Consider the following 24,668-nt stretch of genomic DNA (forward strand, 5'->3'; position numbering starts at 1 on the left):
AGGTGAATTCGAGACCGTACCATTCTATGGTCACTGCATCATACCCTGCCAACCACTTCCACATCCTGCACGATGCCTGGGTGCGCTCATTATAATGTCTATTTCGTTCTTACTTTCCCCATTAGGGCTCCTCCATGTCCACTTACGGTTTCCTTGTTTTCGATAGAAGGTATTCAAAATCCGTAAATTATTGCGTTCTGCAAATTCTACTAGTAGCTCTCCTTTGGCATTTCTAGTACCGATGCCATAATCTTCTACTGCCTGGTCTCCAGCGTGCCTTTTCCCTACCTTTGCATTAAAGTCTACCATCAGTACAGTATAGTGTGTTTTTACCTTACTCATTGCCGATTCCACGTCCGTCTTCATAGAAGCCTTCAACTGATGCGTCATCATGGCTGAATGTAGGCGCGTAAGGTTGTATCACCTTCATCTTGTATCTCTTATTGAGTGTAATTACGATACCTACCACCCTTTCATTGATGCTATTGTATTCCTATATGTTGCCAGCTATGTTTCTGTGAATTAGGAACCCCACTCCCAGTTCTCTTCTGTCAGCCAAGCCTGAATAGCAAAGGACGTGCCCATTCTATAGCATCGTATAGGCCTCATCTGCCCTCCTAACTTCACTGAGCTCTATTATATCCCATTTAACACCCTCTAGCTCCTCGAATAGTACAGCTAGACTTGCCTCACTAGATAAGGTTCTACCATTAAACGTTGCCAAGTTCAGGTTCCAATGGCGGCCTGTCCGGATTCAGAGATTTTTAGCACCCTCTGCTGCGTTGCAGATCTGACCGCCGCCGTGGTCAGTTGCTTCGCAGCTGCTGGGAACTGAGGCTCGTGAGTTAATTGACGTATGCATGTGGGAGGTAGTGGCGAGATACTGCACCAGGGTGGCCAATCCATCTCTGGTGAGACCCCCCCGTTAGCTCGAGTCCGTGGTGTCGCTACACACCAAACGCCTGCTTACGCAGACGCCCCTGCGTGTCCACTATGCTATGTAATAAACCCTGAAGATTTTGGAATGTAATATAAGCCATATTTACGTCCTGATGCATCTGAACGTTGACTAGCTGAATGGCGTCCATTCTGCCTATCTTATTATAAAAGCGTTCTCATCTGTTTTCACTCTTGAAATGGTTACTCCTTTTCGAGTCTTTTGTTTATTTCATGATTTCTCTATTCTATGCAATAAATTTGTAATCTTCAGTAAAGATGGTATTTTTTCTTTATTTACAAACAATAAAAATGCTCCAAGTATGGATCTCCTTGTTTTTAGCAATGATATATTAAGAAATATATTTGGGAGTATTTTTTAAGCCTTCACTGCACTTTTTTATTGATCATTATCTTTTTGCTGCATTCCTCATGACTGGTGTGAAGCCAAGTTATGCAATCATCTAATCAGGCACCTGCCCTGATTCTCTAAACTACAGACCCATTCCTTTAACTTATACCTTTTCCAAGCTTCTTGAAGGCATTATTCAAATTCAAATAAATAATTATTTCAAAGATTACATCATGTTTAAATAGCACAGTTTCTGTAAGGAATTTTCTTGTGATCATCAGCTGACATAATTTACTCATGGCTTATTAATAGACACTGGCTTTCAAGTTGAAACCTTGTTTCCCAGTTTTTTCGATGCACTGATTGGGTCTCCGACCATAGGCCTGTATTGACTAACTATCCTCGGTGTTACCTCAAGTTTTTGTTATCGGTTGTCAGCCTTTATTGCGCTTGATGTACAAAGTTGGCCAGTTTTCGTGAACCAGTCTTGTTGTAGTTTTTTACCTCCTTACCACTTTTGTGCCTTTATAACACATGTAGAGGGTACAGAAGCTTGAGGAGAACTCGAGGAAGGGCCAAGGCTGGTTTGTGAATACGGGCCATAGACTCTGTAGTTAACACAACTGAACATTCACACACACACATCTTAGTATACAAGGGTTTCTCTGATATTGCAGTCAATTCACCTCTGTTAATGGCTCTAACTCTTTGATGGCTCAAGTAACATCTGGCACTCTGCAGGGAAGTTTTCTTGGACCCCTGTTCTTTTCTAATATTTGTTAATGATTTGCCTAAATGTATTTTTTTTTTCAAATTAGACTTTTTCACTGATGACCACATTTGTAGTTTACTGAGCTATGAAAAGTAACTCTGGCTATCACTTAATATAAAGCAACCTCTGTTAATTACGAATTGGTGCTCATCATGGCTACATTTCTAAATCAGTGTAAGGCTAAACCTGTCACGTTTACAGAAAGTTTCATGCTGCTTTCTGAACTTCACATACTCCTAATGACATAAATATTGATTCAGCTTCCACTGACAACTATTTAAATGTTCATTCTATGTTTGACCTGACATGGAACCGTCATACCTATTTCGCTTTGTAGTTGCCACTACCTCTCTGCCTCTTAAATTATGATCTACAACATGCTCCTGCACAGGTGCATAAACTCACCCACTTTACTTCAATTCATCCTAAAATATAGAGTATACTTCATAGATGTGGCACCTGGATTAGGCCTACATCATAGGTAACATCGATCTCTCCAGAAAAATGCAACAGATTTTTTTTTTCTGATTACTACCATTTCATTGGTGTGTCAGTCCTAAAGGCTTGTGCTGGTCTTGATAACCTTTACCATCATTGTACACTAGTTTGTTTACCTCTTCTTTATAAAATATACTGCCAATCATTACTTCATTTTTTTTCCAACCATATTTCCACATCACCATCGTCCTTTCAAAATTAAACACATAGCTTGCTGTACTTCCAACTTCGGTAAATCATTCATCCCTAAAACCATTATCGAGTTGAACCGGTTGCCTCCTTATATTGCAACTGAAATGAATACACTTAAATTTAATAAACTCATTAAAAATATTACCCATTTGTAGTCTGTCTCACTAGAGTCTTTCTATTTTCAGAATTACATTTTTTTGGTTATTTTGTTTATGTCACACTTTTTTTAGGTGTTTGTTTGATGAGTATGTTTGTTCTGCTTTTTATTGATGCTACAGCTTATCTGTTTTTCCCTCCTCCTTATGTAATATATCCCTACAAGTAAGGGCCTTGAGGCGTTTCTTGCAATAAAATTAGTAAATGACAATTCTAATGCTCCAAAGTCTCCTTCCCTTTGAAATGAAACCACTTTATCAATTTTTAGGCTGGTTAGTCATTGTCTATAAAGTTTGTGAATGTCTTTTTTATGCCATTTCTAAGCCTGAAGAAAAAAATAGCAAGAAAATACTTTAGCCACAGAAAAATCATTTTTTATTCAAGAGAAGCGCTTGCATGTATAGGCTGGTGCACATGTATGCGCTTATATTTTCAGAGGTGGTGCCGCTTCAGTGGCTCATACAGTACTCGCCTACTCGCCTAATAGATGCAGCTTTGATTAATCCATTTCTGTAAAAGTGCAGATTGCGTTTCTGTAGAAGTGAAATCCTAGAGAACCACGTACAGTGGAATACTAGGGCACAATAAAGAACCCAATTGGGTTCGAATAGTCTGGAGCCTTCCAATTCACTGTCTCGAAAAGGTCGTACTACTTTGTTAAAGTCTGTAAACCTAAATTTTGAGGCAAAACTCTAAAGTAAATCATAACAGTACACTGATGAAGTCATGCAATAAAAGTTTGGAAACAGCATGGTAGAGTTGACGTGTCAGAATTAATGGTGTGAAAGTATTTGAAAAGTGCAAGTAATATTGGGCAGTACCATTCAATTTGGTCTTCTGATTAAATAACTCTAGGGGAATGTTTTTTGATTGTTTAAAATTGCAGCAAAATATCAATAGTATCAAACAAACACGAGATAAATGTATGATAAATATAATCCAAAATGACAGAATTTGTTAGATATAGACAGCAATCACTTATACTTTTTAAGGAGAGTCACCAGATATTTTAGGCCCGTGGCAAAGTAGCTCCAGTGCGTTACATGCCACAAAAGTGCTGCTGACATTCTTTTGGGCCCCAAATCTGAATGAAACATCGTAAATAGTGTAGTGCACATGTGAGTGCATGTGTTATGTGTTTATCACTGCATATATCATAGTTATCACCCAGTATGTGGAGTAACATGTCAGGTGAAAAGCCAGACAAACATCTCCAACTCTTCACTAAAATGATTCTTACTCTCCAACAGCTTTTTGCAAAATCTGGCTTAAAAATCACCACATTTTTCTTTGTGTTTAACACTTGCTCTGCTTGCTAATTTCTGTAGACGAAAATTTTCCTGACTGTTTGTGCTAGTTTATAGCTTTTTGCCGACTCAGCTAGAGAGTATCAAACAACAATTTTCATTCAAAGGATGTCTATAGGATGCACTCGATAAAATGGTGTTTATGGCAAGCTAATGAGATAATGTAACTATAAATAAATTACTTTTTTATGTATATAAACTCATTAAGGAATTTTGGGACGAGCCAAATTGAATAAATTTGTGAAATTCGATATTTGCTGTAGAAGCATGTCAAAATAAAATGGCACAAATAATATGTCATAGAAGCCTGTTCAACATGCTATGAAGTAAAAACGATTAAGGTGCTCAAGATATATCGTGTGAAAAATAAATTCCAATTTCGCTTTCTTTTTTAGAAAAAAGCTCAGTGTTCATTGAAAACCAACTTTGCTGGTCACTTAGTAGACTAAAAGTATTCATAAAGTTATATATATTAGCTAAAGATATGTGAAGCTACAGGCAAGTATTGTTTTTTGAACTCGAGAAATACTTTATTTTTTCAATTCTGTAACACTGTAAGCTTTTTGACGATGTAATGCAAGTGGCAACAAGCGTTCGCAACAGCAGCCTTCAGCCCGAGCCCACTGACCTGGGATGTAGACAGTAAACTTGGCACTGTCTATGAATGAAATGGGGTTATCATTGGCGTTTTATTGCCAACAGAGGCAATACAAGCAATGCGGTCAGAGAGTGACAACATCCCAATGAGCCATCCAGCCATTACAGATTTATGATCATAACATGCTACTTTCTTCAGAGGGTTCTGCAAATGAAATAGGTGTGTTTTGTATATTTATATAACAATAAATAAATAATATACATTTAATAAGCCAGATAGAGCACTGGTGCCATTCACGCAATATACTAATAAAAGCTGACCTTTTACAATTGTTTAACTTCAAATGCAATGCATTTCTTAGTGAACTTCTGTGACTTTGAATCAATCAATCATACAATCAAACAATCTCTCTCTCTCTCTCTCTCTCTCTCTATATATATATATATATATATATATATATATATATATATATATACCTATCTATCAATCTATCTATACAGCCGCCTGCGACCTTGTGCACTCCTTAGCATATCATTAAAGGGATATACACCCCAAAATTGGTATACATACCGTTATACATTGATTGGTACATTCGCAGCCGTTTCATTATATAGATATATGCCAAATATGATATGACGAGATATTTTTGTACAAATAACATAAATTATGGGGGTGGTAATGGGAAAACCATGACATGCATGTCACGAATAGGCTCACATACATGTCACGCTCATGGTGTGCTTGCGGTTATTTTGCTATAGCTTGGTTTATACCAAAATTAATATGACGTGACCATAGGTCAGCAAAACTTATGCAGCTCATTCAGACTGAGGCTCACGGCTTGATCTGAGTTTGATTGAGTCGACTCGTGGGTGAGTTCGTCAACCTATGAACGTGACGGCATGATGAACATAAAGAGCAAATGGTAACATGTAAATTATGACACACAATCATGCACCACGTGATTTACATGCCGGGCTCTTGGTGTGCTTGCGGCAATTTCGCTAGCTTAATATACAGCGAAATTTGCATTGCATATCACTGTATGATAACCATAAATTACATTTCCTAACATGCAAATCATAATATCCACAACTTAATTGTACAGCATGGTTTCCTCCTTCCTGGCTGCTTCGCATTATGCATCGATTCCTGTATACTGTGCGTGGGATCTGCCTTTTTTTTTTTTCTTTTCAAGAAGAGCATCCTGCTTCTTGAGAGCCAAAGAATGTCATAAATCTAAAATATAGTCTAGCCTTATGACGCTGTTCTTTATGTTACAGTAACATGATGCACTGCGAGTGTCAACGAAAGCTACTGTGCATGCTCCTCACAGCAGCCAACCCATGAGTGGGGCCATGTGTATGTGTCAGGTTGTTAGAATGGCGTGTATGAATTGTTGTGTGAATATATATATATATAGCAACTATATATATATATGCACCTGCAGCAATGTTTTTCAGTGTTCTGCTGTAACAATGCTTCAGAAACAGGCGGGAACTCTGGATTAGTGTCCACTGTGTAAATTTACAAGTGATTTTGCGGGCACATTTATAAAGTACATGTAGCTATAGTTCGTAGTATGCTCCATGTAAATTAACTGAAATTTTTAATGTGCTGAACCGAATGGCAGCCGGTAATGTGATCTAGAGTCTGCAGTCTACATTTCTTTGGCGGAAAATCTTCGACTGCAGATCCAGCAATTTTCTCTCGTACACTGGGGCCATTTTAGATGCCAAGCATGTTATGGTCGAGTTCAATGCTGTGTGCGGCGTGACCACCCTTGCTGCGCATGTGCGTCCCCTCCCCGTCTCTCTTTTCTCCTACACTCCCCCTTCTCTCGACTCGCACCACCGACGCAAGCAGCATCTGATAGCGAGTTCCTTGATAAAAAAAAAAATGACTGCTAGCACTGCACAACCGTTCACTGGCCACCCCGTATTAGGCACTGGATATTGACCTCCAAGATAGTGCTGGTGATAGAATTCTCTTGTGCGTTGTTGAACAATGAAAATGAGCAGAGTGCGCGTTATACTTAGTTAAAAGTGTACTGAGGGTCTCTGCATTTAATAATAGTCTTGTGTCTCTCACCCATTAGCAGTGATTGGCATGTTACAGTAAGAAACACCGGTCCATCACTGCGTGCTTAGCGCCTCGTCCCCAGGTTGATCTCCTGCGCAACGCCGCGATGAGAGCCAGCGTCAACGGCGCCGCCTGTGTAAGCGTTAGCGCCCGCTGCTTCACACGTATGCATGGTTCCCTTTAGTGGGAGAGAGTAATTTTTTTTCCACCATCAGTTTGTCTATCGGCGCTGATCGCAGACTGCGCAGCTCGTAAGCAGGAGCCGTACATTAGGAATAAGCCCTGCATGCCTGACCAAATGCATCGCGTACCACGAGATTTTAAATATCTATTCCCCATCTGCAGCAGTTAACCTAAACAGCACTGCGCGCGCAATCAAAGCCACGCCACGTCAATTTATCTATATAACTCTGTGACAGCTAAGGCATCATGTGCAAAGATGGCACGTGGCTAAGTTACTCAAGGACTCATGCAAATTCAACTTGCGATCAACCAACTATAGTTCCCAAAGTGAGCAATAAAGAAATATAACAGCTATTATCACATCAGGTATTGCCTCTCAGTCACATAATAGCCTGCCAAATGTGAGCAGCTTTAATACACCAACAGGTGGGTACGATGAATAAGGCATATATCCTTTGATTGCTGCACATCATTTATTCATAGGCTTTACAGCAATGCTTTTGCAATGTAGTGAAGTTTGACCTTATTTTAGTGATTGTTCCTTTGTCTGTTTGAAAAGGACGTGCCAAGATGCATATTTGGCCTGAGCAGTCGCAAATGCTTATATTTGTTTGATGCACAAATGGCCTGTGCATGCGTTCGTTTCGTATCATGTTCGTATCATGTAATGCTCTTCTGCTTACGCTGGCTTTACCGCAGTGCTTTTGCAATGCAGTGAAGCTTGATTATATTTTAGTATTTGTCCTTTTGTCTGCCTGAAACGGACGTGCCAAGATGCATATTTAGCCTGAGCAGTCGCAAATGCTTATATTTGTTTGATGCACAAGTGGCCTGTGCATGCGTTCATTTCATATCATGTAATGCTCTTCTGCTCACGCTGGCTTTAGCGCAGTGCTTTCACGATGCAGCGAAGCTTGACCATACTTGCTTTTATGTGTATTGCGACTTATCAAAGTTTTGTAATAGCTCAACTGTTGACGCTAGAAGTGATGCATTCTATGTGAAAGTTTGATACTTAACTTCGGGGATTTATGTTTTTATAAAGTTTTCACAATATATCAGTAAGGTCGAGTTGGAAACTATGCATTCTTGGAAAACGGCGACGAACACGATGGAGACACGAGATGAGAAAGACTCAGTACTTCGCCTTTGTCTTGTGCCTCCGTCGTTTTCACGTTCATTTTCAAAGTATCTATCAAAATGCTGACAACGCTGTTTCACTGCCAGCAACCTTTAGTGTGCAAGAAAGGGAGCTAAATTTTCTATCGGCCTGTAAACCAAGCATTTGCGGTTACTTGATGTGAGATAAATAAAGGACCAATATTAAGTATGACCAGCTGATATTGATAACAGGTGCTCATAGCAGCACTTTTTTTGCTATGCACTTGAATTCCTGTCTTATGTAATGTTATGGTCTGTGAATACACAATGACACTACTACAACTAAGAAAAATTTTACTAACATTTATTTGTAAAATAACTGCTACAAAATAGAATTCTGATCCCCTTCTTAGTAGTTGCATAATTTAGCTGGAAGAAGACAGCATCATCCAACGTCCTGACGACTTGACAACAGGGCGAGTCAACAATGTACTGGACCTGTACGAGATGAGGAAAAAAGACGAAAAAAACAACAGATAAATCAAAGAGTATAAAAAAATGGCACCTGAAACTTTCAACTTGCCCACCACAGCAGTGAAAAGACCCCCGTTGTCATATGTATTTTCTGCCTGTTGGTCCGCGGGCACAAGTGCCAGTCTTGTTTATTAATAGAAGCTGCCTAGCATCACTTTATTGCAAGACTTTTCTCTATCCGCCACCCGAGAACGCGCTCTGTAGCGGTCAGGCTCCGCCTAGAGACTTGTGGCAGTGTGACGTTAATAAGGGCAATATATACACAGACTTTGATTGCTTAATTTGTAGGAAACTCATTGTGAGCAAATTTCATAATTGAATTAATAAAATATTTGAATGTAATATAACACCAAAATGCTGAGGCTTTAGAACATTACAAACTCAGCCTGCCTACATTAACAATCCCAGTGCCACAGGCATGCAAGAACTGCTTGCATAATCATAAATCAACTAAACCATTTTGATATATTGACAGGTTTTCAAAAATGACTATTTTTGAAAATTTGCTATTCATATTTTTCTCCTAAAGGGCAAGTTACTGTAGCTGAAAAGAAAAAAAAAGCAAATCATATACAATATCTGATACTTTTTTTTGCAGTTTACAGCTGCACATGGTAAAAGGCTGCATGCATGAGTGTTTGTTGTGTGCAATTCATGGTATTATTTCCGAAATCCTTACTCGGTTGACATTTAGCGATCAGCCTATGAATTTTCTTCTGTATTTTTTTATTATTCATTCCTGGCATTAGATATGAATATATTTTAGTTCAGGAAAATTTGCTCAACGAAGGAAAGTTTTTCTACTTTTGGCAAAAAAAACAAACAAAACAAAGCAAGAACTAGTCCTAGAACTTTCATGGAAGAGACAGGTTTGACGTGATGAGAAGTCAATAAAGAAGGAATGCCACAGAAAGGATTGCCTCAACAAAGGAATTTGGTTCCTCAAGGTAACATACATTTGACAATGTTTTCATGTACTCCTAGTTAACGCTCCACCACTTACAACAAGGGAGAAAAATAAGGTGGTGCATGCAGAAAGTTAACTTATCACATAACCTGAAAATTTGACCCAGAACAAGAGAAGGAACAAAGACGAGTGCTCACTTCCAACAAGATTTATCTTGAAGAGCAAACATATATACTCTTGAAATGCAAAAAACAGACAAATCATTCAAAAAGCCCACAACTGCCATGCAAGAAAACCTTACATCCTCAGGAAAGACAATTCGTTTTGACAAATACTTAGAGAGAGAGAGTGAGAGAAAGTGCTGACGCAGTTCAGCTCTAGCCTACAAATCCTCTTCGCCCCGACAATTTCTCTTGTAGTTTTTTTTTTTTTTTTCAATGATAATAGTATCACACAAGAGTGGTTTGGAGCCACACCTGCTGCAGTGCAAGGCCAAGAAACGATTGCGACCATTCTTGAGGTTACAAGCGTGTTCATTGCAGCACGTGTGGTTGCAAAATGCTTTTGCACGACACGCTGGAAGAAAAAACAACAAATAAAATGACAAGAGAAATTATCGAGGCAAAGAGGATTTGTAGACTAGAGCTGAACTGCGTCAGCACTCTGTCTCGAGCTTTGTCAAAACGAATTGTCTTTCTTGAGAATGTAAGATATTTGCGCATGGCAGTTGTGGGCATCTTGAATGATTTGCCCGATTTTCACATTTCAGGAGTATATATGTGTTTGCTCTTCAAGATAAATCTTCTTGGAAGTGAGCACTCGTGTTTGTTCCTTGTCTTGTTCTGGGTCAAATTTTTGTGCTGTGTGATCAGTTATGCATTACCAACATGCCTAACTTCATACTTTCGATCCCTGAAGTCAGTCCTTAAAGGGCCACTCACCAGGTACCATAACAAATTTTAGTTAGACTGTGGAAGTTGTTGTGTGTCCGACGGAGAGCATTATACCACAAAAAGTCTTTCAATCGGTTTATTACGAGCTGAGAAAACAGTTTCTTTTTTTTTTTTAACAGCAGGAAACAAGGATGAAAGGAGGCAAGCTCAAAACCCTTGCCACTCCGCCGTGTAGCCTTCACAAGCCAAATCTCTTTCCTACCCTCTCCAGCATCCAACCAAGAGGTCACGTGCACATGACGTGCTCGAACAAGTCCAACAATCGAACGCGCGAGCGGTGTTGTTTTGTTGACCAGCATTATTTTGTTTCTACTGCCCGTTTCTGCGAGATTGTTTGGAAACGCTGGCTTTGATGCGGTTGAAAAGAAGAGCATAATGAGTGCTCGAATGCGCAGGACCATTAATTTCTTTTCCAGGACAGGCGTCTGCTTGATGCAGTAACCCCGGAGACACGAACGCATGCGAAACGCCGGCACATTAGCTCCACATCTCGTTGCAATTCACGGGGAAAAAAATGAAAAAGGCAAACACATTCTCTTCAAGCAACAAATTACATTAACTACGCGTCACGTTAAAGAATTTCCGCCATGTCATGTGTCACTGTTGGCAGCGTCAGAGCACAGTCGTCTACATAGAGGACCAACGTCACTGCACTGCTGTGTATGTAGGGCGATTCATACGTGCACATCATACGCACACCCCAAAAAGAAATGGGGAGAAGCGTTCGTCTTGATATTTGACCCATTTCCGCGGCGCATAGAGTTGCAATGTTTGGCAGACGTGACCATAAACTCCCGATGTACGCATTGCGCTTGTCAGCTCAAAATGATCAAACCCGGTGAGTGATACTTTAAAGAAAAGCAAAAATTAGAGGAGGAGACATCAAGAATGGTTAGAAATTTTGCCATATGTCTACACGAAAATGAAATGCTATTATTAATTAGAAGAACGTATCTTTTCCTTGGCAACCAGCAAACATGATTTAGAACACACGAATACTTTTTTGACCAAGTTAGCTGCTAAAGAGCCGAGACAAGCTCCGTGAAATCCACTTGAACAACCTGCACAAGTAATGTCCAATACTACCCCACTATATAGCGGTTGCCAGCAGACACAATGTAACTTGTAAATACTATCTCTTGGCTGTACGCGAGCAGCCATGGAGTTTATGAGGGGGAAAGTCTTCGATCATACCATTCTGCATGCATTGCAGCAAATGTTTGCGTAGCATAACTTGGTTAAGGTTCAAAGTTTCTGGTTTTCTGCCTGACGCTATATAATACATGTTAGCAATTGCAAACAAGCCACAGTCAAGTGTGTTGCACTAGTTTTGTGCCTTCATTGTTTGAATGGTTAATGTTGGCGATTGTAATTTTAGAATATGACAGATTTGCCTGACAGCATCAGGAAGGGTATCTTGATCAATTGAATCATATATGAAGACTGCATTTTTGTCGGCACCAACATTTGTTACTGTAAGCCAATGATTGGGGTTCTGAACATGCAAGATTTGAACGAAAGGGCCTTTGATTTGAGTGAATTGTAAACATTGGCCCAGTAAGACATCTTGAAAGCCGACACAAGTAGGATATTTTTTCTGAATTAAATACTGTGCGACATTGATTATGCTATCTGATATGGAGGTGCCCTGTAATAGAACATTTAAATCTGCATCTGAAAGAGAATACCGTTTGTAGACATTTAGCATGTCTACTTTAACCGTCGCAAGGCCTACCTTTTTTACTTGATTTAGGAAAAATTTACGCTTGACAGCTCTCACTTTTTTTGGCCGCCCCCTTCTTGCTTTAACTAAAGGTACCACAAGTTTTGTACTGTTAGAATGCCCAAGATAACTTGTGGCAGTAGTTTGTGCTAACTGAGCTGGTGCAGCCTTCATGGCTGCTGAAGTTTGGTTACGAGGAAATGTGGTTAAATTTCTGAAGAAAGCCTCGCAGAAAGTTTTTCCATTAACTTCTTCTCACTACGATTAGATAATATGTTAGCCACGTTTTTTGACATTTCGCAAAGACTCCTATGAGCATAAGTATACTTCTCTTGTGCAGTGTCAAGCTTCACACAGGGTGGTGACTGAATGCTGCTTGTTACCACTGGTGTGACACTAGTGGTTGTGCAGCTGTCACTCAGGAAATGATTCTTGCACCACCTGTCCGGTATGCAAGCCTTGTAGAAAAGATCTTGCTTGGTAAAGTCACGCACTGCTAAAATATGTGCACAAGGCAGAGTGTACTGGTTATAAAAAGCACATGTGCAAGAAGTCAAGCACAATGAAACACTGTACTGTGATCTTGGCGAAACTACAACTGTAGTGACAAAAATACGGGCTTGCTAGAGACAACGAAGAAGACCTTTGTGTGGCAGAGGCTCGGGCTGCTGCAGCTGCTGCTGAAACCGCTGGCTGCTGTCTCTAGCTGTTCGGCCCATTAAACGGTTGCATCACTCCGGCGTGGCGTCTAACAGTATTCTTACATTTGGTGGAGAGTGCTGGTTGTCTCAAACTGGAACTCCATTCCCGGACTCTACCTCAACCCCCCGCCTCGCCAATGCCTGACGAGATGACCCAGCCACCTGCAGTCATAATCCCATCTGTCACCTGTTCCGGAATGCCACGACAGCGAGATCCAGTGATTTTCGATGCGACCGACGACCAAGACGCCGAAGACTGGCTGTCTCAGTAGGAAGCAGTAAGCGCCCACAATAAGTGGGATGACACAGACAAGCTCACTTACCTTCATTTCTATCTGGCGGGTGTGGCAGAACTGTGGTTTAACAACCACAAAGCGGAAATACCCTCTTGGTCAACCTTCAAGACGCGCTTTGCAGAAGTCTTTGGCCGACCCGCTGTTCGCAAGCTCCGCGCCGAACAGCGCTTGCGCGGCTGCGCACAGCGCTCTGGCGAGACCTTTACCTCGTATATTGAGGATATTCTGGACCTCTGCCGTCGTATCGATTCCCACATGTCTGACACTGACAAAATACGGCACATCATGAAAGGTATCGAGGACGACGCCTTCCACATGCTCGTTGAAAAAAACTCCCAAACCGTCGCCCAGCTTATTCAGCACTGTCAGAGTTTCGATGAGCTGCATAGAGAGCACATTTCTACTCGACGTCCAAACCTCGACACGAGCTCTACATCTGCGTTAATCATTGGCGCTGTTTCATCCGAACAAAGCACCTTAATGAAGTAGATTCAGGAGTTCGTCCGAGAAGAAGTGGCGCGCCAATTGTCTCTTGTGCCGCACGTTCCGGCCAGTGCGCACACGCTGATCCCAACGCTCCGCAAGACAATCGAAGAGCAAGTTTCTGATGACCTGTCTTCTACATACCATCCTTCGCCTATCTCCGCCCCTTTCACTTACGCTGAGGCCGCCCGACGATCGTCGCCGTCGCTACCAAACGCCACGGATTTTGCTAGACAGCCCCATTCCATCTACGCAGCAAGTCCCCCTGTCCGTCCCCACCCACCTTCTGTTCGCCAACCCGCACTACCATCAACTAACCCTTGGCGCACTCCGAATAACAGGCCGATTTGCTATTTCTGCCACCTTCCCGGTCACGTAGCACGCTACTGCTGTCGTCGGGATTATAACCGAACTGCTGGTGGCTATGGCTATCGTCCAGAGCCACCACAGTCGTCTTCGTTCCCCCCCACGTCGGAACAGTCGCCGCCACGTCGCTGCGGCTTCGACAGGGATCGGTCGCCCTCACCACGGTGTCGTTCGATTTCTCCTATCCTTCCTCGGTCAGCACCCACCCAAACAAAAAACTGACCATCGCTTTTCCTGAGACAACAGCTGCGCACATATCGAAACTTTCAAGGCCTCCGTTTCTACCTGCTAATGAAATAACTGTGCAGATTGATAGTGTACCGGTGCAAGCGCTCGTTGATACTGGTGCTGCCGTGTCTGTGCTAAGTGGTGAACTGTGCCGCAAGTTGAAGAAGCTTACACTGCCACTTTCCGATGTCTCTCTCCGCACGGCCACTGCGCATCACATCCAACCTTCTGCAGCGTGCACAGCTCGACTGGTCATCCAAATATTTTGTATGTAGTCGAATTCGTTGTGTTCTCCCCATGTTCACATGATATCGTCTTAGGCTGGGACTTCCTCTGCGCTCGTCATGCCGTCGTTCACTGTGCGCGTGCCAAACTAGAGTTGTCGAAGATGTCTGAACTGCCCGTGTGAAGCGCCAACGTCTGAAAGACCTTTCAAACCGCTATCTTCCCGAGTCACCGTGGCCGCGTACACTCACATCCCCTCTCTATCCTGTGTTCTTGTGCTACTCTTCTGCGACGTCGTGCCCTCGGTCACCGCCCTCTTTTACCCCTCCGACGCCTTTGGCTCTCGCAAAAGCTTCCTTCTCCCGTTCGCAGTTGTCACCAAAGAAAACTCCAGTGGCTCCATTTATATAACGAACTCGCTTCCTTCCCCAGCCATAATATTCCGTGGCGAAGTCCTCGGTCACCTAGAGGAAATTGATTCTGTTTCGTCTAGTCACCTACCTGACGACTTGCGATTATCTCACTTAAACACCATTACCTCTGATACCACTCCCACTTCATCTCCGGAGGCTTTTTTCCCATCGATTGACCCTAAACTTCCCGCTGCTCAGTGCACCCAACTCCTGGCTCTACTAGATCGCTTCAAGATGTCATTTGACCATAGCCAACCTTCTTTAGGTCGCACATCTGCAATCGTACACCAAATCGACACCGGTAGCCATGCACCTTTGCACCAGCACCCATATCGAATTTCTCACACTGAACGCCGTGCCATTGATAATCAGGTGAACGATATGCTTCGACGTATGCTTCGACTGCTTCGACTACTGTTTATGTATTGTAGTTATACTACCAACTGCTTTTCGACAGGTTTGTAGCAATGTAAAAACAACTCTAGAATATTTAGCAAAATCATATACAGCCATGTCCCTGGCTGTGTATGGTGCATCTACAACCAGGCTTAATCGGTGGTACCTTGCGGCAGTTGCGGGCTACGACGTGGTGTGCCGAAGGGCACGCGTGACCTAATAGACATGCTGGGCTGCTTTATACAAGAATGACCATGTTGAAAGGTGTGCCTGTTTAACCGAAGATGCATGGTTCGTCAGGGCACTTTCAGCATGTGGATTCTGAAACATGGCTCGTTTCAACTGATAAGATGTGCCTGACTAGGCACTTGTTATTCTGCCTCGTCAAGTATGATGTGGTTGGCATTGTGAAACTTCTTTAGCACCAGCCACTCGAGTTCCAAAGTAAAGCAAGGCCTCACTGGGCTGGGAAATGTTCGCATTGCAGAAAGTATACACGATGTACTCAACAAAGGCCCAAAATTTAGCCACAAACTTCTTTGCTGGCTCATTAATTACTGGCATTACACCGACGAGCTGCCACAATAGTCGATGTAGCAGTTAAGGACTATTGCTTACAAGACATTGTCTAAGCTCTAGCCAGAACAGGGAAAAAACCTACTCATCATCAGGAGGATCCTATATTGGGTGTTGTCATTCTTCAAGTGCAAGAATTTGTGTCGATTTTAAATGGATAAAAATAGTGGTTTCGTAGCAATGGATGTAGATTTGTGCAACTTCAAGGCAGGGCAAGCAGTCTACATGAACTTCGTCGTGTTAAAAATCATGAAAATAAGAGTTTTGAAAAGCAAGGCTGTGTCTCTGAATAAGGACTTGGAACTTACACAACTAGCAGAGTCTATTGCATACTGCAGCTAGCAAAAATAACACCCTTTCTGTGTTTTTTACGGCCAAGACGCATAAACCGGGTGTTTCATTCAAGTTGATTGTGAGTGATTGAGGTACCTGGCAGAATGTGACTAGTCAGTTTTTAATGAAGGGACTAGACTCGATTGTCATGAAAGACTCATTTTAATCTGTGAATTTTCCATGCATCATCCACTTACTTCAAAGAATCCTTGAATGGGCATTTGTTCTTGGTTGATGTTAGGACCTATTTTATTCTGTCCTGCACGGGGAATTGTTTTTCTGCATAAGAAGTTGCACAGACGAGAGTGGTGTGGTTGCCTTCAAGAATGACGGGGGCATGGCAGCATAAGCTTTTGTGGCCCTTCTCAAGTTTTATGTTAAAGTCAACTTTATTAGTGACTCTATATATTAGTGATTCTATTATTAGTGATTCTATATAAAGACGAGGCATTTTCGCAGGCTCGTATGTTGTTTCGGTGTTGTGCAATTTCTTATGTTTGACCGTAACCATTTTTATTAAATTCCACCAACATTTTATTTAGTGGGAGGTTTTGGAAGTTCTTACGTATGATGATGATTTCTTTATTATTTTAAAGCAACTAACCACCGTCACATATAAGCCCACTGTTAGCAATGTTTTAGCAGGCTTTCCCAGGCTGAAAAAGGATTGGTGTTTACACATGAGTTGAAGGCTTGTGGCTCTTTGCAGTTTTTGGCTCAGCGCATTACCTTGTAGAGTTGTAACGGCTGTTGGCGTTTTATGTCTAAGCGTGTAAAATAATTGCTCCCATACGAGTTGATGCATTCCAAAACTGTGAAAAGGGCCGTAGCTGAACAATGCCCAGAGTATGCATGTGCAGGGTCGTGCTCACACGTTATGCAGAAGACTTTTCAAAACCAATTGGATTGGTTGTCTGTGGTTGCTTTCCTTCGCATGCTCCTTAACGTTGTAGCTAAGTTGCTCCGCCAGACTATCAAGAGAGAACACCACGGTACTGGGGTAGAGCAAGAGCACCGAACAGCAAGACCTGAGGTTGCACCGTACATGCACCGAGCTGCACAGGATCAAAAAATGGGTGCAAATAGAGGCGGCATGCCGATTCTTTTTCTGCGCCACGAAAATTGTCTCAGCCTTCTCATGTATACTAGTATACTATCTAATGAAAACAACAAAGGTGTGTACGGCAAGAGGCACGCCAAATCATATACAAAATGTGTCAACGGGGTCGTTTATGAATTTCCACTATCCTACGGCAAAAGATTAATGTTGGCCGGGCAAGAATATGCATGAATGAGCCTACAGAGAAACATGAGCTTTCATTAAAAGATAAAGATGGGGCACATTTTCTGACGCATTGCGATTCTCATAAGTGTGAGCCGTACCTGGATAAGGTTTGGATTATTGCAGAAGCAGGAACACAACTACTCGAGAATGTGCAAATGCATTCTGTGTAAAATCACGAGGTTCATTAGTTATCGGTGATACTTTATTGTCTTTCTGGTAGGCAGAGCAAGTTCACAGACTGTGATTAGTTAGCATGTTTTCAATGTGAACCTAGCTTACTCCACACGTGCGTGTCTATAGTTTTCGATGCAGGGTATGATGAATCAACTGTTGAAAGTTTGAGCTCCCCTAGACACCTTTTCTCATTATTTCGTCATGCAAAACAGCCATATCTTTGTGGCTTCTACAAGAACATGAATCGATTAGAATAGCAAAGAGTACTTCTAGCCTGCCCTTTGTGTCTTAAAAATCTGTAGGGGCAAATTTGACATAGAAGAGGGACACAGTGTCTGGGTGATGCAGACCAGAGACACATGAGGTTATGAGAAGTTCTCGATGTGCAATGGCAAGGAGAATGAATTCAGTGATTGTGCGGGCATTACAAGCTAGGAAAAGGCTAGGAGTGATCAGTGGCTTCTGTCGCATAAGCCATAAAATAACAAAACAACTACCGTCGCCTCTGCCACCATCTGGAACGTAAGAGCACTACCAAAGGCTGCATCCATGGTTCTGCGCAGGGTTACAGCATGCAGCTCCATAAAAGTAAAGTGAGAACACATAAATGTTTCAATGTGTTAGTATCAGAGCGCATGCCCAAATCTGTTGCAGCCAAATTAGAAGAAAATCATTGCTTTTTTACAGAGTCATTTACAGAGTCAAATCAGTTCTATAGACATTTGCTGGTGAATGGAAATTCTTCGTTAGATTAGAAATTTCGTACGATGGTTTCACTAGATCGAGTTTTAATAGTATTTATCAGTAAAACTCACACATTGGGGAGCCATGAAAATTTTTTAAATGGGGGGGGGGGGGGGGTGGAGGGGGGGTCTAGGGACAATGTTTTGACAAGTGGACTTGTCTTTTACAAGGCTTAACAAAATTTTGAGAAATTTTGTTAAATACAAGAACCATATTACCTTATCATTGTGCCTATCCCAAGAGATAAAGTTATTTAGAGGAGCCGAGAAATGTAACTTGATGCTACTTAATATTGCACACACGCACCAACAAAAACCAAAAACGTGTACCATGCACTGACTATTAACTGCTTTTCTTGCATGCTCGTCTACTGACGCAACCAGCAGCCATGGAGGTAGTGACCTCAAGAGCACATAGAAAGGATTTGAGAATTCGCACGTGTGATCGTACCGGTGTCACACGGGCACTTTTGATTGCAATCAGCTAGGGCATCTGTTGTTTGCATTGCTATATTCAAAATAAAACTCTACCAACTAGCCCAGCTGTCGACCTTGCTGTGATATACAAACAGATGCAGTCACCTACGGTGCACACTATGCGCTCACTTTCTTGAGCTCAATTTTCGTGACGTACAGCCTGACACTTAGAAGCACTTTGTGGCTCTCTTGTTTACAATTCATTCGCCTTGGCGCAGTTGACCTGCCAAGATTGTATGCCTTGCAAACTCGTAAATGGTATGGTGTCTTGGTGTCATGCCTTTCATTGCTTTCTCTCAGTAACATGAAATGTCTGCAGCCATTTTTCGTCTGCATTGTAACGGAGATGCCTCAACTTTAGCAGTGCCTATGTTAACCCACACTGCCTTCTAAGAACTATGTCAACAATCCCAGCACTATGTGCTACTGGGCTTCATAAGAATAACAAAAGCTTGCTCGATGGCACAAACTGCCCATATGCTTTAGCCCCACAATGCAGCTGCGCAGTTCTCGGTAGGGCGTGTTGGGAAACTGTAAGCTGCAAGAGAATAACTCGTTTATAACAGCTCACTTTTGCAGAACTGAAAAGGGGTAATGTATGTGAAAATGGCCATCCACTACTGTTTGTTGCATAAAACTGCAATTAAGTCCATATGGATATGACATGAAGAACAGCATTTTTGTTGGTAAAAAAATTTGATATGGTGTGCAGTTTGAAACCGTGACTAGGGTGGCTAGAATGGGGAGGTGTGATGAGCGCGGCGCTTTTTGCTTGCTGGAGAAGGCCCTTCGGCGCGCCGATGCCGCTAGGGGCTCTGATGGCAGCGGCGTGGGTAGTGAGCGGCACACTTCGCAAAGCAGTGAGTGGCGCACTTCGCAGAGTTTTCCTCGGGTGCGCTGCTTTTTTTTCTTTTCAGAGGCGATAGCTGCTTTACAAGTACTTCGTCAGTCGGTGATTGCGCTGGGTTACTCTGAAATGCCTGAAGGCGTCAACGACGCAAAAAAGGTAGATCCAGCGTCGCTGCATTATGCTTGTCCGCGAAACTTAATGCTTCAGTTTAGCCTCTTGAAGAGTCCCAAGGGTGGCAACGTGGATCACTTAGTGGAAGAGTCACTCTGTCTGTAGAAAAAATGCTGCATGAGATGGAATAAAATAAGGAAGACTACGAAAGACTTCCATCTGATGCACTAGCAGTGTCTGTCGCCCATGAATCATACACCGCTGAGTGGCGGATGGTCGCGCCCTGTATATTATGTGGCAATCTACAATGTGAGAAATCTGGTACTTCGTAATAAGTGTGATGAATGTAAAAACGCCCACCTTGTTTCGCAGTGTTGGTGGTTACGCGTTATAAGTAACACCGTTGCTGGTATAGCACGTTACTTTGGCACTTAGTATTTGACGCACTCGTTATACAAGTAAAAATGGAGCTGATGCTTAAATTGTGCGAGTTCCTGACATGACTTCCTGAATGGAAGTCAAGTCGAAACTATACAAGCCAAAGGTGCTCACCAAACAGACGCAAAAAGTTGTATAGTTGCTCATTGGTTACTTGGGAGGTGCATAGTCTAAGTATAGGTGGGGGGGGGGGGGGGGTTCTGATGCTGATGTGTCTGAAGCTGCATAATACTGCCTCGCGGGCCGCAGATCACCGACCCTTGCTTTAAATAAAAATAAGTTTGAGAACCCTAAAAAGTGTGTCGTAGTGCTTTTTCAGTATTGAAGGTGGCTTCACAGTAATGTATCAAAACAAGTCTGACATCACGAGAAAACTCAAACTCGCAAATACCAGAAACGGCTGTCAATGCCACATGTCCATGTAGACGATGCCGAGTGACTGGTCGTCCAGAGCTCAGACAATGATTGCTGCAATTTAGGCTGCACACCGGACACAGATTTTGCCAAAACTGTGACCTGTGAACTTCATCATCAGTCTAGCAGACGTCTGTCATAATCATCGTGCTCTGATCGCTCGAGGGCATGAAGTCATCTGTTCTCATTCAATTGATAATCCATTAAAGAAGCGTTCATTCGGACATGCTGTCTTTTGTCTTGCACGACAGCCTGGTCGCTGGCGGACCTTGAGGTGCACCACAACCTGTGTTGACTTGTGATAATGTCTCTTGCAATCAGGCTGGCTTGCAGACGCTGAGGAATGCTAACTTTAAAACCAGAGTTAAATATGTTATACATGTTGTCTTGCTCCGGTGTGTGGAGAACGCTGACTGTGCTCACCATGGAAACAAAAAAAAAATGTCCCAACTGGGGCACCCTAAAATCGTGTCAGTACTCCTAAACCATATAGAAGTTGAAATTTAGTTGCACAGGAGTCTGCAAAGAACACGAAGCCATGAGAATTTTTCAAGTGTGCGCCGTAACAATAGCGCTACATGCATTTGATGATTTAAAAGAATCTGCTTCAAGTTTCGCTTTTTCCTTCGCTATGCTTTGTTTATCGACTTGTCTCTTCCTTACCATGCGAGGACAAAGAGCAGTGAGCACACTTACCTGCGAGCAAACAAGTTTTTTCTGTGAATTATATGAGCAGGCAAGAATGTTTATGTCACAATAAACGCTCAGGATCACCAAAAGTCTTGTAGAAGAGAAGGGACTATTCCTTAAAATTTGCGGCGTGCTCATCGCTCTTAGTGTCGTCACGTTTGGCACTGTTGACTCCAATGGCATCTTGAATACGATGCCCGCATACTTGAAATGTAAGAAATTATCGAAGGCAGTTTAGGGGTTCTTTAATAAGTGTGAATGGAATATCATATGTTATGGGCAGGCGCCAGAGAAGGAAAATTTCTTTGTTAGATCAAGAACTTTGTCAAATCTGATATCGTTAGATAAAGTATTAAATGTTATTATTTTTAATAGACCTTGCTGGTACAGTAAATTCTAAAACACAGAGGCGTTTTTCTATTGACCCAATAATGACGACAGTGAAAAGGATGCCTAGTATCTACCCACTTCATACAATGCATCTGGCATCAAGTAAAGTTGTGCACGTGCTGCACAAAGCAAGGGTTGCATAAATAGTAAATTTTAGAACCAAATGGAATACTATTGTGAATCAAATGCCATGTGAGTAGTTTTTGAGTAGTGAGGCAACTGATTTTGATTAATATGTGGGGTTTAACATCCCAAAACCATCATACGATTTTGAGAGACGTTGTAGTGGAGGGCTCCGGAAATTTTAACCACCTGAGGTTCTTTAACGTGCACCCAAATCTGAGCACATGGGCCTAAAACATTTCCGCCTACATCAGAAATGCAGCCGCCGCAGCCGGGATTTAAACCCGAAGATTATGTTTACTTATAGGGGCAATAAAAGCATTCGAAAACTATGTCAAGTGAGACAAAGTTGTATACAGCCGCAACTAAAACCATAGAAATATTTTGTAACTGCATGTTGGAATACTGCAGTAACTACGAGGTGGCACCTTGGCAACAGCTTTTAAATAAAACTGGCATATAAATATCAAAATATTGTCATCTGGCCGTGACGTGTACGAAGGCAGCTGTCAGCAGGTTGAGAACAAAACTTTTATTTGGCGAACTTGTGCCAAGAAACAAAAATCACACTACAGCAATGCTCGCTGTACTCTGATGGCAACGAACAGAGCAGCTTCCGTCAATAAACCGACAAGCGATAACGCGCGTCTGCTTTTATACGTGAACCATCGAAGCTTCCAGCATTATCGCTGGTGGCTGCCTAATCACTCAATGAAGATGGATTTTCGCGTCCAACGTGCAATTTGAACGGATTTACGCGACCTCATGACTAAAATTCTATGTATCACAAACTAGCCCAACTGTCAGTACTGCCCATAAAATTCTATTGTATAAAAAAACTCTTGTTGAAACGTAATAAAAGCTTTGGCCAGTGCAATGATTATACCAAAACAAATAAGATATTCCTAAATATACATTTTCCAACAATGGTGTATTTGATCTATGCAGCCACTACTGTGTATGCCTATACGAACTTTCCTGCATCTTGTTGTAGCTGCAGTAGCTGTTGATGGTTATACGCTTACTGAAATTTCTGGAAAAAAAAAAAAGAGGCATATAGCAAGGCTACTGCAAGGAAACTAGGGATGGAGGGAGAATGTGAAATGCTTACATTATATACAATATAGATCCTTAGCTTGACAGAAAACTATCCCTGGCCAGGCAAGCCGACCAGGAAATCTCTAGAGAGGGTAACGGTTGGAAACATTCGGACCCGCCGGACAACACATGGGTGGCCCTGAAAAGGGCCGTTCGATCAGAGGTCAACGAGGTTGAAAGTTGGGCTGGGCGAATTGGTGACAGAGCATCTTAACATGTGAAGATGCACACAGAAACCAGACATGTAAGGAAGAATATGATTTGACAAGCCAACCACTGTACTTGCATCCAGCTTATTTTGAAGGGAAAAAAAAGGTGGAGGTAATAAGCATATGCACAGGTACACCACTTGCAACAAAGAGCTTTGCTCATAACAATGCATAAAGTTGTTGCATGTGATGCACTTGTGCATGTAAGTGTTACCATTTCCCTTTTCCCCTTTAAGATAACCTAGTTGCAAGTACAGTCGGTTGGCCAGTCGAATCATATTCTCCCTTACATGTCTGGTTTCTGTGCACTGCTTGACAAGTTAAGATAGTCTAAAGCTGTCTTGGTCCATGACGAGAGGGCAGGCGAAGGAATTTGGAATATTCCCAGGATTTGTGGCCTTTAGTGTTGCAGTGGCTGCACTTCAGCACCCTGTAGCGGGCACCTGGCTCGCTGCGCCCATGCGACTGGATTCGGAGTCGAAAGTCTCGAACAAGAGAAGCCATGATGATTTTGGCGAGCTAATTGATGCCCCGGGCTCTGTCTACATGGTAGCTATCAAATGCGAAGAGCGCACGTCGTAGCTCCTTTGAATAGTTGAGAAAGCGATGCTGTGGGAGCAAAAAATTACTGTGATTAGGAAAAATGTGATGCATTAAGGCAAGAAAGAAATCATAGGTCAACTTAAGTTGATGCGCACACATACAAACACACACAAAGAAAGGTAGTGAACATGGGGCCACAGCATAGTTTCAAAAGATAAGAGAGAATGCAAAACTTTGGCAAGTTGGTGGTCCATTAAATTGCCTAACAGCACAAGAAAGGACTAGCACAGCGCTTGTCTGTGTTTCCTTCTCATCCTTTTTTGTGCTGTTAGTCAATATGAGGGGGAAATTCAGCAACATGATGTAACTATGCTCGACCGCAGAAGAAACGTGAACGGAGCTTTCTCGTGCTATGTAATTATCATCGTGACTACGTGCCTGTTTACTCTACGTTAGTGCTACCGCTAAACAATTTGACAGGGTGCCGGGTCCCACGGCAAATACCGTGGGGCAATGCCACGCAAAAAGCGTTTGAAGCCATTAAGGAACAGTTATTATGGGCAAAACGCGATTGTTCGAAAGCTTAATACCATTGAAGCGAACCAAGCGGAACATAAGGCTGCTATAAATGACTTGAGTGAACGAGTGTCGTCAATGGAAGGAAAAATGTCAGTGCTGTCAAAATTAGAAGCCGCTATCACTGAATGTACTGCGCGCTGTAATACCCAGCACGGGGTGATACAGTTGCTTCAAAATAAGATTGATGATCTTGAAAATCGTAGTAGACAGCATAACTTGGTATTCTACGGCAT

General features: G+C 42.2%; 1 protein-coding gene across 15 annotated transcripts in view; it reads right to left on the reverse strand.

Annotated features, from left to right (window-relative positions):
- Positions 1–8,520: 8,520 nt before the first annotated feature.
- LOC142775603 (uncharacterized) overlaps positions 8,521–24,668 on the reverse strand; it is a 46,777-nt gene continuing 30,629 nt past the window's right edge. For 12 of the 15 annotated variants that reach the window (XR_012886823.1, XR_012886821.1, XR_012886820.1 and 9 more), the window contains one exon: positions 22,519–23,922. Coding sequence is in view for 3 of the 15 variants with exons in the window: in XM_075877099.1 (XP_075733214.1) it covers positions 23,833–23,922 (90 nt within the window). In the remaining 12 variants the exon portion in view is untranslated. Of the gene's footprint in view, positions 8,676–12,621; positions 12,736–22,518; positions 23,923–24,668 lie in introns of those variants that run through there. The other 3 variants (XR_012886814.1, XM_075877098.1, XM_075877100.1) reach the window with 2 other exon arrangements.

This window comes from Rhipicephalus microplus, chromosome X (assembly GCF_043290135.1).
Source record: "Rhipicephalus microplus isolate Deutch F79 chromosome X, USDA_Rmic, whole genome shotgun sequence".
In the NCBI taxonomy this organism is placed as follows: domain Eukaryota; kingdom Metazoa; phylum Arthropoda; class Arachnida; order Ixodida; family Ixodidae; genus Rhipicephalus; species Rhipicephalus microplus.